Consider the following 14,483-nt stretch of genomic DNA (forward strand, 5'->3'; position numbering starts at 1 on the left):
AGGCTGTTACCCACAAAATGTCCACTACATCTTCGATCCAATTTCCTAACATCTCCCAGATGCCACGTCCTGAGCTGAGCTGCATCAGTGTGTGAGGATGAGGAACATGGGAACATTAAGTCGTAGGTCATTCAGCCCTTCAGACCTGTTCTACCATTCAATTTGATTCTGGCTGATCTGCACCTCAACTCCATTTACCTTGTGCTTCATAACCTTTGATAACCTTGCCTACCAATAATCTATCAACCTCTGCCTTTGATTGTTCTAGATCTCTTCTACTCTCTGACTGAAAGAGTGATTTCACTCTTGAATAACTTAGCTCTACTTTTAAGATTATCCACATCTTTGGGTTGTGGGGGTAAAATCCACGCATGGCACAGGGGGAATGTGCAAACTCCACATGAACAGTGACCCAGGGCCGGGATTCGAACCTGGGACCTCAGCGCCGTAGGCAGCAGTGCTAACCACTGCAACACCATATCTCCCGAGAACATGCCATGCTAGACTGGATATTGTGTCATGAGAAAGGAATAATTCGCAATCTAGTTGTGCGAGCCCCTTGGGGATGAGCGATCATATGATAGAATTCTTCATCGAGATGGAGAGTGATGTAGTTGATTCTGAGACTAGGGTCCTGAAACTAAATAAAGGAAACTACGATGGTATGAGGTGCGAGTTGGCTATGATGGATTGGCGAACGTAACTGAAAACAATAACGGTGGATAGGCAATGACAAACATTCAAAGAACACATGCGTGAACTGCAACAATTGTTCATTCCTGTCTGGCTCAAAATCAAATCGGGAAAGGTGGCCAAACCAAGCTCACAAGGAAAATTAGAGACAGTATTAGATCCAAGGAAGAAATGGCTGACCAACTAAACACATACTTTGGTGCTGTCTTCACAAAAGAGGACATAAATAATGTACCAGAAATGTTGGGGAACACAGGGTTTAATGAGAGGGAGGAACTGAAGGAAATCAGTATTAGTAAGGAAATGGTGTTGGGGAAATTGATGGGATTGAAGGACGATTAGGTGAATTGGACATTCTGAATTCTCCCTTTGTGTACCCGAACAGGCTCCGGAATGTGGCGACGAGGGACTTTTCACAGTGACTTCATTGCAGTGTTAATGTAAGTCTACTTGTGACAATAAAGATTATTATTATTATCCCCAGGGTCTGATAATCTACATCCTAGAGTACTTATCGAAATGGCCCTAGAAACAGTGGATATATCGGTGGTCATCTTCGCAGATTCTATAGAGTCTGGAACAGTTCTTACAGATTGGAGGGTAGCGAATGTAACTCCACTATTTAAGAAGGGAGGTGGAGCGAAGACAGGGAATTATAGACCAGTAAGCCTGACACCGGTAGTAGAGAAAATGCTCGGGTCCGTTATAAAAGAATTAATAGCAGAGCATTTGGAAAACAGTGGTAGGATCGGACAGTATCAGCGTGGATTTACAAAAGGTAAATCATACTTGACAAATCTACTGGAATTCTTCATAAGAACATAAGAACTAGGAGCAGGAGTAGGCCATCTGGTCCCTCGAGCCTGCTCCGCCATTCAATGAGATCATGGCTGATCTTTTGTGGACTCATCTCCCATTTCCGGCCCGAACACCATAACCCTTAATCACTTTGTTCTTCAAAAAACTATCTATCTTTATCTTAAAAACATTTAATGAAGGAGCCTCAACTGTTTCACTGGGCAAGGAATTCCATAGATTCACAACCCTTTGGGTGAAGAAGTTCCTCCTAAACTCAGTCCTAAATCTACTTCCCCTTATTTTGAGGCTATGCCCCCTAGTTCTGCTTACAACCGCCAGTGGAAACAACCTGCCCGCATCTATCCTATCTATTCCCTTTTAAATTTTATATGTTTCTATAAGATTCCCCCTCATCCTTTTAAATTCCAAAGAGTATTGTCCCAGTCTACTCAACCTCTCCTCGTAATCCAACCCCTTCAGCTCTGGGATTAACCTAGTTAATCTCCTCTGCACACCCTCCAGCGCCAGTACGTCCTTTCTCAGGTAAGGAGACACAATACTCCAGGTGTGGCCTCACTAACACCTTATACAATTGCAGCATAACCTCCCTTGTCTTAAACTCCATCCCTCTAGAAATGAAGGACAAAATTCCATGTGCCTTCTTAATCACCTGTTGCACCTGTAAACCAACTTTTTGCGACTCATGCACTAGCACACCCAGGTCTCTCTGCACAGCAGCATGCTTTAATATTTTATCATTTAAATAATAATCTCTTTTGCTGTTATTCCTACGAAAATGGATAACCTCACATTTGTCAACATTGTATTCCATCTGCCAGACCCTAGCCCATTCACTTAACCTATCCAAATCCCTCTGCAGACTTCCAGTATCCTCTGCACTTTTTGCTTTACCACTCATCTTAGTGTCGTCTGCAAATTTGGACACATTGCCCTTTGTCCCCAACTCCAAATCATCAATGTAAATTGTGAACAATTGTGGGGCCAACACTGATCCCTGAGGGACACCACTAGCTACTGATTGCCAACCAGAGAAACACCCATTCATTCCCACTCTTTCCTGTCTATTAATTAACCAATCCTCTATCCATGCTACTACTTTACCCTTAATGCCATGCATCTTTATCTTATGCAGCAACCTTTTGTGTGGCACCTTGTCAAAGGCTTTCTGGAAATCCAGATATACCACATCCATTGGCTCCCTGTTATCTACCGCACTGGTAATGTCCTCAAAAAATTCTACTAAATTAGTTCGGCACGACCTGCCCTTTATGAACCCATGCTGTGTCTGCCCAATGGGACAATTTCCATCCAGGTGCCTTGCTATTTCTTCCTTGATGATAGATTCCAGCATCTTCCCTACTACCGAACTTAAGCTCACTGGCCTATAATTACCCGCTTTCTGCCTACCTCCCTTTTTAAACAGTGGTGTCATGTTTGCTTATTTCCAATCCTCCGGGACCATCCCAGAGTCTAGTGAATTTTGGTAAATTATCACAGATACATTCTATAAACTCCTCCTCAAGGCTGCCTTGACCGGCCTGGTTAAACCAATCGACATGTAGATAAAAATCCCCCATGATAACTGCTGTACCATTTCTACGTGCATCATTTATTTCTTTGTTTATTGCCTGCCGCACCATAATGTTACTATTTGGTGGCCTATAGACTACTCCTATCCGTGACTTTTTAGCCTTACTATTCCTGATTTCCACCCAAATGGATTCAACCTTATCCTCCATAACACCGATGTCATCATTGTCCGGATGTCATCCTTAAATAACAGAGCTACACCACCTCCCTTACCATCCTCTCTGTCCTTCCGATTAGTTCGATACCCTTGGATATTTAACTCCCAGTTGTGACCATCCTTTAACCATGTTTCAGTAATGGCCACTAAATCATAGTCATTCACGATGACTTGCGCCATCAACTCATTTACCTTATTCCGAATACTACGAGCATTCAGGTAAAGTACACTTATGTTGGCTTTTATACCTCTGTTTTGAATCTTAACACCTCGATCAGTAACCTCTCCTAAGTTATATTTCCTCTCAACCTTTCGCCTAGTTTTCCTTGTCGTTGAACCCATATCTTCATGTAACAACCTGCCGCATCGCTTACCATTGATGTTTTTCCTTCCCGTTATATTCCTTTTAGTATTACTGGTCCTATTCACTGAGCTCCCCTCATTCACTGTACCTTGTACTGTCGCCCTTTTTGATTTTTGACTATGGCTTCTCTGCCTTACACTTTCCCCATTACTGCCTTTTGTTTCTGTCCCTGTTTTACTACCTTCCAACGTCCTGCATTGGTTCCCATCCCCCTGCCACATTCGTTTGAACCCTCCCCAAAAGCTCTAGCAAACACATCGATTCCAGTCCTGCCCAGGTGCAGACCGTCCGGTTTGTACTGGTCCCACCTCCCCCAGAGCCGGTTCCAATGCCCCAGGAATTTGAATCCCTCCCTCTTGCACCATCTCTCGAGCCACGCATTCATCCTATCTATTCTGACATTCCTACTCTGACTAGTTCGTGGCACTGGTAGCAATCCTGAGATTACTACCTTGGAGGTCCTACTTTTTAGTTTAACTCCTAACTCCCTGAATTCAGCTTGTAGGACCTCGTCCCATTTCTTACCTATATCGTTGGTGCCTATGTGCACCACGACAGCTGTCTGTTCACCCTCCCCCCCCCCCCCCCCCCAGAATGTCCTGCAGCCGCTCCAAGACATCCTTGACCCTTGCACCAGGGAGGCAACATACCATCCTGGAGTCTCGATTGCGTCCACAGAACCGCCTGTCTATTCCCCTTACGATTGAGTCCCATATCACTGTAGCCCTGCCATTCCTCTTCCTGCCCTGCTGCACAGCAGAGCCAGCCACGATGCCATGAACCTGGCTGCTGCTGCCTTCCCCTTGTGAGTCATCTCCCTCAACAGTATCCAAAGCGGTATATCTGTTTTGCAGGGAGATGACCGCAGGGGACACCTGCACTGCCTTCCTACTCTTGCTCTGTCTTTTGGTCACCCATTTTCTATCTCCCTCAGTAACTTTCACCTGCGGTGTGACCAACTCGCTAAACGTGCAATCCACAACGTCCTCAGCATCGCGGATGCTCCAAAGTGAGTCCATCCGCAGCTCCAGAGCAGTCAAGCGGTCTAACAGGAGCTGCAACTGGACACACTTCTTGCACGTGAAGGAGCCAGGGACAGTGGATGTGATCCTAAGCTCCCACATCGCACACGAGGAGCATGACACAGGTCTGGGATCTCCTGCCATGTCTTAAACCTTAGGTTAACTTATACAGCTACAATTCCAAAAAACAAAACAAAAAATAAATAAATTAGACAATGAAAAGAAAAACTACTGACCAGTCACTTACCAGGGTTAAAAAGCAACTCCTCCCTACCCAGCTTTGAATTCCCACCTAGCTTCAAATTCCCAAACTCACTCTTTGCTGTCTCACTCTGGCTGTGTCTTCTCTGGCTCACTGGGAGAACTCACTAGGAGTGAGTTACAAGTTGCTCTTTTAAATTGGCCTGAGTTGACTCCCCCCCCCCCCCCCCCCCATCTGCTTTTAGATCAAAGTAGATTAAGGTGACTGACACTTATCTGCCAACCAGTTATGTCAGTGGGTGGGGCAGCCCTTGTTAACCTTCACTGCACAATTCTAGATTAATTTCAACTCCTGAAATTTAAAAAGGAACAGTCTTACCGATTGGATTCAATTCCCACCTAGCTTCAAATTCCCAAACTCACTCTTTGCTGTCTCACTCTGGCTGTGTCTTCTCTGGTTCACTGGGAGAACTCTTCAAGGGTATAATTCACAGAGTTGATGAGGGGGAGCCAGTGGATGTGGTTTATTTGGACTTTCAGAAGGCTTTTGACAAGTCCAGATCAGTGTGTAAAACTAAAATGCATGGGATTGGGGGTAGTGTTTTGAGATGGATAGAAAACTGGTTGGCAGACAGGAAACAAAGAGTATTAATGAACGACTCTTTTTCCAAACGGCAACTAGGGGAGTAATGCATAGATCGGTGCTGGGACCCCAGCTATTCACAATACAAATTAATGATTTGGATAGGGCAGCACGATGGCTCAGTGGGTAAGCCCTGCTGCCTCACGGCGCCGAGGTCCCAGGTTCGATCCCAGCTCTGGGTCACTGTCCGTGTGGAGTTTGCACATTCTCCCCATGTTTGCGTGGGTTTCGCCCCCACAACCCAAAGATGTGCAAGGTAGGTGGATTGAACATGCTAAATTGCCCCTTAATTGAAAAAAAAGGAATTGGGTACTCTAAATTTATTTAAAAAAAAAAAAAAATGATTTGGATGAGGGAACTAAAGGTAAGATCTCCAGATTTTCAGATGACACAAAGTTGTGGGAGGGTGAGCTGTGTGGAGGTTGCAGAGATACTTTAGTCTGATGTGGACAAGTTGAGTGAGTGGGCAAATGCATGGCAGATGCAGTATAATATGGATTAATGTGAGGTTATCCACTTTGGTAGCAAAAACAGGAAAACAGATTACTTTCTGAATGGCTACAGATTGAGAGCGGGGAATGTGCAACAAGACCTGGGTGTCCTTCCTTGTACACCAGTCACTGAAGGTAAGCAGGCAGGTGTAGCAGGCGGTACAGAAGGCAAATTGTATGTTGGCCTTCATAGAGAGGGGATCAGAGTACAGGAGCAGGGACATCTTGCTGCAATTATAGAGGGCCTTGGTGAGACCACACCTGGAATATTGTGTGCAGTTTTGGTCTCCTTATCTGAGGAAGATGTTCTTGCTACAGAGGGGGTGCAGTGAAGATTTACCAGACTGACGTATGAGGAGAAATTGAGTTGGTTTTGATTATATTCTCTGGATTTTAGAAGAATGAGGAGGATCTCATAGAAACCTATACAATTCTATCGGAACTAGACAGGGTAGATGCAGGACGTATGTTCCTGATGACGGGGGAGTCCATAACCGGAGGTCGCAGTCTGAGGATACGGGGTAAACCATTTAGGACTGAGATGAGACTGAGTGACGGTGTTCTGCAAAACAGTCATTCAGTATGCGTTTAGTCTCCCCAGTGTAAAGGAGACCAAATTGGAATGTTTATTGTATATGCAAACATGACCCTGATCTTCCTGTCGCCTGTCATTTTAACTCAGCATCTTTCTCCCATGTCCACATGTCTGTCCTTGGCCTGCTGCAATGCTCTAGTGAAGGCTAGCACACGCTGGAGGAACAGCACCTCATCTTCTGGTTGGACACGTTGAGTTTGGCAACTTTCGATTTTTGACCTTTCTCCTCCATCTTAAATGAAAATGAAATGAAATGAAACGCCCCTTCTTAAAAAAATATCCCATACTTGGATTGCCTCAATGCAAACACCAACCCCCCCCCCCACCCCCGTCTCTCACACCAGCCATCTGTCTCTTATTCTTAAAGTTGCTGTCTTTCGTTGCAGTTTCTACAATTCTAACACATTCTCCCTCCTTTCAGTTCTTGCGAAGAGACTATGCACTCAAAATGTTAACTCTGTTTCTCTCCTGATAGATGCTGACAGACCTGCTGAGTTTTTCCGGAATCCTTAGTTCTTGTTTCAGATTCCAGCGTCCACAGTATTTTGCTCATTTTAGTGTAAAACAACAAAACAGGACTTGGCAAGATTCGTTACTGGAAAGTAGCCTTTGAAACATATAGCATAAAGGGCTGTGTTCAGCCTGAAAAATTGCCACTGAACTATCAGACCAGCATTTCAATTCAGCGTTCTTCAGGATATAGGTGAAAACCAATAACAGGTTATAGGTGAGTGAAGGCTAGCCTCCATCTGTAATGTTCATAATATGGAGCAGCGAGCACAGCTCAGCACTACAGGAAGAGATCGGGGTGTCTTTTTAAAACGCCGCCCCGATCTCTCAACCCCCCTCGGACACCCCACCTCAGTTTCGGGACCCCTCCCACTGCCCCAACTTACCTCTTAGGTGGACCTTGAGCTCCCCCTCGCCCCATGTCTTAAGGGCAGGTCAGCCCTGTTCCATTCCCTGGCAAAGGCAATCTGGCACCTTCGTCTCTGGGCACTGCCAGTCTGGCACCCTGGCAGTGACTCTGCCAGCCTGGCAGTTCCAGGGAGCCACGCAGGCAGTACCAATGTGCCTGGGTGCCAGCGGGAGTGTCAGGGAACCACCCTGCCCAGAGCCTGACCACCCAGGGGCCTCCGATGGCCTGGGGAGACCCTTTCAGGTGCCTTTGCACCAGGCCCACATTTTTGTGGACCCCTGCTAAAGGGTGCCATGGCAAGGACTCCCAGGTACAGGCATTAGTTCCCGGGCCTCGAGAGAATTGGGCCAGGCATATTTAAATGAGCCGTTTGCCCCTGTTGTTGCCTGCTATCTGCTACTGTTGCATAACAGCAGCAGTCTGTACCCAGATACAGCACCTTCAAAACCTGTAACCTTTCCCACCTAGAATCACAAAGGCAGCTGACACATGAGGAGACCAGTGCCTGCAAGTTGTCCTCCAAGTCACATACCATCCCAAGTTACACACCATTCCAAGTCACACACCATCCTGACTGTTGCTGGGTCAAAATCCTGTACATCCCTCCCTAACTGCAGCAGTTAAAGAAGGCAGCTCACTGCACCTATTCAAGGGCAATTAGGGTGGCCAACACATGCTGGCCTTGCCAGCGATGCTTACATTTCAAGCAAGATTTTAAAAGGTGTGTGGCTTGTACCTGGCAACTCACCAGGGTGACATGTTTGGAAAGGGGAGCTCAACTTTTGAAGGAACTACGTTACATATGCAGACCCTTGTCCCATCTCTTTGTACTTAATGTACTTGCCCTAGATGGGTCCTCACTGAAAACATTGCTTAGAATTGTCACATTCTGCATAAAATAAAGGAAAAGCATCAGCCTTGACAATTGAATACCTGGATTGGATTGGATTGGATTGGTTTATTGTCGCGTGTACCGAGGTACAGTGAAAAGTATTTTTCTGTGAGCAGCTCCACAGATCATTAAGTAATGATCATTAAGTACCTCTGCTAGAAGTGGAAAAGTCCTTTCCACTGATGAATTTTAGACAACTTCAAATTGGGCCTGGTCTTTAGCACACCAACTTACTAAATACTGGGAGGCATGTGAAGGTTATCTTCACCAATGTTAAAAATGGCTTTTTTGTAAGACCTGATGAGAATGCACAAATAATAAACGTTTGCAAGGTGAGACAAACCTTTTGTGGAATTTGTCCCAATGCATCAGCAATCATGTTGGCCTTCTCAGCTGTAAGGTTCTTAACCATGGAGCCCAGAGAAAACACCACAACGCCATGCTCTCCAGAACTCTGAACAAACTCTTCCAACTCCTGTAAAACAAACAGACATGGTTAATTAATCTAGAATGGAGTTTACATTGGCTATCAAATTATATTGAAAGTGGTCATTGCTTAATCGGAATTATGATATTTCGTTGCCCAGGGAGCAGAGGGAGGAAAATCAGGGAAGGAAACATTCCACTGGTCTCCTGCCTCCTGATGCCATATTCCTGACCTCTTACCAAAAGTAAGGTTGGGTTTGCAAAGACCAACCACTGCCCAAGCCTGGGCACACACCAGTGAGCCAAACCTCTGAACATAGAATCTTACATTGATGGTGCCAGTGTGCTAATTCTGGCATTGGGCCTTTTATTTTAAACTCAAGGTGGAATATTCCGGCCCTTTCCACCTGCAGGACCTTCTGGTCCCATCGATGGTGAGCCCGCGGCAGGTTTCCCGGCGGTGGACGGTGTACTATCTGGGAACAATCTACCTTGCCCTGGATTTGCCACCTCCCTTTCAGTGGCTCATTTGATCACTACATGAAATGAGCCATTGTCATGTAGATTATATTAAAATGAAACATCTCCAGAATCTTAGGTCAGACCACTTGCCTGAAATCATAGCAACCTCTCAGTTTCAAGTCGGGCAGAGCTGACAAAAAATTTGGGATTTGCCAAATAAAGAATAAATAACACAAATGATAGTGTGATTAAAACGGTGACATTGGGACTTCCTTCCTTCTGGCTGCATGTAGGGAGAAGTCACACATGAGGTAGCTCCCCCTTTTTGCTCAGTTTCTGGGGCGATCTTTGAGTAAACTCTACCTAATCGATGTTATAAGGTGTCCACATAAGGTAAATGCCAAGAAGGACCAGGGCAAAGAAAATTGTAGCTAGAAATTTTTCAACAGATGGACTTCCGGTGGCGGGGGACTTCCGGTGGTGGGGGACTTCCGTTGGCGGGGGACCTCTGGTGGCGGGGGACTTCCAGTGGCGGGGGACTTCCGGTGGTGGGGGTCTTCCGGTGGCGGGGGACTCCCGGTGGCGGGGGACTCCCGGTGGCAGCTTTGAGGGAGTAAGTCGCACACTTGGTGGCTCCCGCTCTGGCTGGACTTTTGGACCTTTTTCCCCGACTTTTTTGTGGTTTTGAGTTTTGGCTTTGAAGGTGCAGACATTTAGGCGCTGGACCCACATAGTGGTGCATGGAACGGAGAACCCCAAGGGACCGTAAAGGAAGAAATAAAAAGATAAGCAAGGGCTGGGTAGAGGTGGCTGCTGAAGACAACATGGCTGATGTTCGGACCCCTGCTGCGACGGCCCAGCCATCTACGGAGGAGCTGATGCAGGTCATCCAGGAGGGCTTCGCCAGACAGAAACTAGATTGTCTTGACCCGATAAAGGAGTCATCGATTGGCTGGAGCGCAGGCTGGGTGCCCAGGATCGGACGATTCAGAAGTTGGAGAAAGCGCTGGCGGACCAGGAGGAGCACCAAACGGTGGTCGAGCTGGAGGTGGGGATGCTGAAGGATCAGCAAAAGAGGCTGCTGGAGAAGGTGGAGGATCTGGAGAACAGAGCTCGCCGACAGCACTTAAGAATTGTCGGTCTCCCTGAATGGGCTGAGGGGGCTGATGCTGGCACGTTTGTGGCGAGTATGTTTCAGAAGCTTCTGGGGGAGGGGGCTTTTCCCCAACCGTTGGAGGTGGACAGGGCGTACAGTGCGATGGCGAGGAAACCACGGCCGGGGGACCCCCAAGGGCGATGGTGGTCCGGTTCCACAGATTTTTGGATAAGGAGTGTGTTCTCCAGTGGGCCAAGCGTACACATGGAGGTTTAGGCAGCTGACGGGGAGGGAGTTTTCATTTACTCGCATGTGCATAAAGTGTACTCCCGGATTGGTTTTTCATTTTGAGCGGGGATCTGCTGGTGGGGGTGGTGGACACGGGGTACTCAGCCATCACTATTTTGGATCATGCCCCACATTGGGCGGAACTGCAGGTTAGTGAGGAGAGCTTCCAGCGCCCGCAATGGCGATTGGACGTGGGCTTGGTGGCAGACGAGGCGGTGTGCGAGAGAGTAAGGACGTGCATGCAGAATTACCTGCAGGTCAACGACACGGGGGAAGTCTCAGCAGCGGTGGTATGGGAGGTGCTTAACGCAGTGGTGAGAGGGGAGCTGATTTTGATCCGAGCTCATAGGGACAGGACGGACAGGGCAGAGACCGACCGACTGGTTAAGGAGATTCTACAGACAGATAGGAGGTATGCGGCGACAACAGGGGTGGAACTGTTAAGGGAGCGTCGGAGGCTGCAGGCCGAGTTTGAGGTGTTGTCCACAGGCAAGGCAGTGGAGCAGCTTAGAAAGGCGAGGGGGACGTTTTATGAACATGGGAAAAGGCCAGCAGAATGCTGGCACAGCAGCTCAGGAAGAGGGAGGCGGCCAGGGAATAGAAAAAGTGGCTGATGGGGTGGGAACCTGGTAGGGGACTCGGCTGGGTTAAACAGGGCATTCAGGGACTTTTACAGTGGACTCTATCGCTCGGAATCCCCCACGGGGCCCGAGAGGATGAGACACTTTTTGGACGGACTGACCTTCCCAAGGGCGGGCAGGGAGCTGGTGGATGGGTTGGGGACTCTGATCAGGGCCGAAGAAATAGCTGAGGGCTTGAAGGCAATGCAGTCGGGTAAAGCCCCGGGGCCAGACGGGTAAAGCCCCGGGGCCAGACGGGAAAAGCCCCGGGGCCAGACGGGTATAGCCCCGGGGCCAGACGGGTACCCAGTGGAATTCTTTTTTTTTCAATATATTTATTCAAATTTTTCAACAAATTTTCAACAACCTCCCCCCCCGACAAGAAGAAAGAAACAAGAACACGACAAGCAGAAATTATACATTGGATTTCCCCCATATACAATAACCCAGTGGAATTCTACAAGAAATTCTCGGGGATACTAGAGCCATTGCTGGTCAAGGTTTTTAACGAGGCAACAACTGAGGAAGAGAGAAGCGGCTAGGGAGATAGGAAGGATAGCGGATGGGGAGGGAAATCTGGTGGGGGATCCGGCAGGGCTGAGCAAGGTGTTTAGGGACTTTTATAGTAAGCTGTACACTTCAGAACCCCCCAGGGGACCAGAGGGGATGAGACGATTCCTGGACAGACTGACCTGCCCAAGAGTGGGTAGGGGGTTGATAGACGGCCCTGGTTGGGATCGAAGAGGTTCTGGGGGCCTTAAGGTCATGCAGTCGGTTAAAGCCCCAGGGCCGGATGGGTATCCGGTGGAGGTTTACAAAACGTTTGCCGAGATAGTGGGGCCGGTGCTGGCTTTTAACGAGGCAAGGAACAGAGGGGTTCTACCCCCGACGATGTCGTAGGCCTCTATTTCGCTTATTCTGAAACGGGATAAAGACCCGGAGGCCTGTTGGTCTTATAGGCCGATCTCTTTGATCAACGCAGACGCTAAATTACTGGCCAAGATCTTGGCGACTAGAATTGAGGACTGTGTACCGGATGTAATTGCGGAGGATCAAACTGGGTTCCTAAAGGGTAGGCAACTGGCGGCCAATCTAAGAAGGCTGCTTAATGTGATAATGATGCCCCCGGAGAGCAGGGAGGCAGAGATAGTGATAGCTATGGATGCGGAAAAGGCTTTTGACCGGGTCGAGTGGGACTATCTATGGGAGGTGCTGGGCCGGTTTTGGTTCGGGGAGGAGTTCATTGACTGGGTTAGGCTGTTATACCAGGCCCCAGAAGCGAGTATAAGGACATCAGATTACTTCAGTCTACACCGCGGGACAAGACAGGGTTGCCCACTCTCCCCACTGCTGTTCGCGCTGGCCATAGATAGAGCCCCTGGCAATTGCTCTGAGAGCTTCAAAGGACTGGAAAGGGCTGGTCCAGAGGGGAGTGGAACATAAAGTCTCGTTATACGTGGATGACCTGTTGTTATACGTAGCGGACTCAATGGCGGGGATGGACGGCATCATGGAAATCCTGAGGGAATTTGGCCGGTTTTCAGGATATAAATTGAACATGGCTAAGAGCGAGTTGTTCGTAATTCAGGCGAGGGGGCAGGAGAGTAGGCGGACGGGGTTGCCGTTCAGGCTGGTAGGGGAAAGCTTTAGATATTTGGGGATACAGGTGGCACAGGACTGGGGCAGGTTGCATAAGCTCAACCTGTCCCGACTGGTGGAATGAGTGAGGGAGGAGGTTCGGAGTTCGGATGCGCTCCCTCTGTCACTAGTGGGGAGGGTGCAGACTGTCAAGATGACAATTATCCCGAGATTCTTGTTCATATTTCAGTGTCTCCCCATTTTCATCCCGAGGACCTTCTTTAAGAGGCTGAATAAAATTATCCTGGGATTTGTCTGGGCGGGGAAGTCCCCGCGGGTGAGGAAGGTGATGCTTAAAAGGAACAGAGGGGAGGGGGGGCTGGCGTTGCCGAACTTTGGCAACTACTGCTGGGCGGCCAACATAGCGATGATGAGGAAATAGATAGTGGGCACGGGGTTGGTCTGGGAGCGGATGGAGGTTGCATCGTGCGAGGGCACCAATTTGGCAGCCCTGGTTACGGTGCCTCTGCCGCTCCCGCCGGCACGGTACTCCACCAGCCCTATAGTGATGGTGGCTTTGCGGATCTGGGGCAGTGGAGGAGGCATATAGGGGAAGTGAGGGCATCGGTGTGGACCCCAATCTGCGGCAATCACCGATTTGCCCCGGGGAACATGGACGGTGGGTATCGACTGTGGCGGAGGGCGGGAATTGTGAGGGTGGGTGATCTGTTCCTGGAAGGGAGCTTTCCAAGCATCAGGGCATTGGAGAAGAAGTTTGGGCTGGCGGGAGGGAATGACTTTAGATACTTACAGGTGCGGGATTTCGTGTGCAGGCTGTTCCCACGCCTCCCCGCCAAAGGGGAGGCAGGACAGGGTAGTATCGAGGGGAGAGGTAGGTGAGGGTAGAGTCTCAGATATTTACAAAGAACTAATGGGAGCAGAGGATACACAGACTGATGACCTGAAGCTTAAGTGGGAGGAGGAGCTTGGGGGGGGTGGGGGTGAAAGACGGTATTTGGCCAGAAGCTCTGAGCAGAGTAAACACAACCGCAACATGCGTCAGGCTCAGTCTGATCCAGTTTAAGGTTGTGCATCGGGCCCACATGACGGTGGCGCGGATGAGTAAATATTTCAGGCTGGAGGACGTGTGCCAGATGCGCTGATGGGTCGACTAATCACGTGCACATGTTCTGGTCGTGCCCTAGACTCAGGGGGTACTGGCAGGGATTCGCGGACATCATGTCCCGGGTTTTGAAAACTGGGGTGGTAATGAGTCCTGAGGTGGCAATCTTTGGGGTGTCGGAGGAGTCGGGAGTCCAGGAGGAGAAGGAGGCTGATGTCTTGGCCTTTGCTTCCCTGGTAGCCCGGCGACGAATACTGTTGGCATGGAGGGACTCAAGGCCCCCAAAGACCGAAGTATGGCTGTCGAACATGGCGAGCTTTCTCGGTCTAGAAAAGGTTAAGTTCGCCTTGAGAGGTTCACTATCGGGGTTCGCCCGGAGGTGGCAGCCATTCATTGACTTCTTCGCGGAGAATTAATCGTCAGCAGGGTGTCCCACCGGGTTCGACCGGGTGGAGTGGGACTATCTGTGGGAGGTGTTGGGACGATTTGGGTTCAGTAAGGGCT

The 14,483-nt window shown here is 48.7% G+C and overlaps 1 protein-coding gene across 8 annotated transcripts in view; it reads right to left on the bottom strand.

Annotated features, from left to right (window-relative positions):
• ugt2a5 (UDP glucuronosyltransferase 2 family, polypeptide A5) overlaps window positions 1-14,483 on the bottom strand; it is a 118,227-nt gene that overhangs the window by 26,668 nt on the left and 77,076 nt on the right. For all 8 annotated transcript variants that reach the window (XM_072517082.1, XM_072517086.1, XM_072517087.1 and 5 more), the window contains one exon: window positions 8,730-8,861. In XM_072517082.1, the coding sequence (XP_072373183.1) occupies window positions 8,730-8,861 (132 nt within the window). The remainder of the gene's footprint in view (window positions 1-8,729; window positions 8,862-14,483) is intronic.

This window comes from Scyliorhinus torazame, chromosome 9, assembly GCF_047496885.1.
Source record: "Scyliorhinus torazame isolate Kashiwa2021f chromosome 9, sScyTor2.1, whole genome shotgun sequence".
In the NCBI taxonomy this organism is placed as follows: domain Eukaryota; kingdom Metazoa; phylum Chordata; class Chondrichthyes; order Carcharhiniformes; family Scyliorhinidae; genus Scyliorhinus; species Scyliorhinus torazame.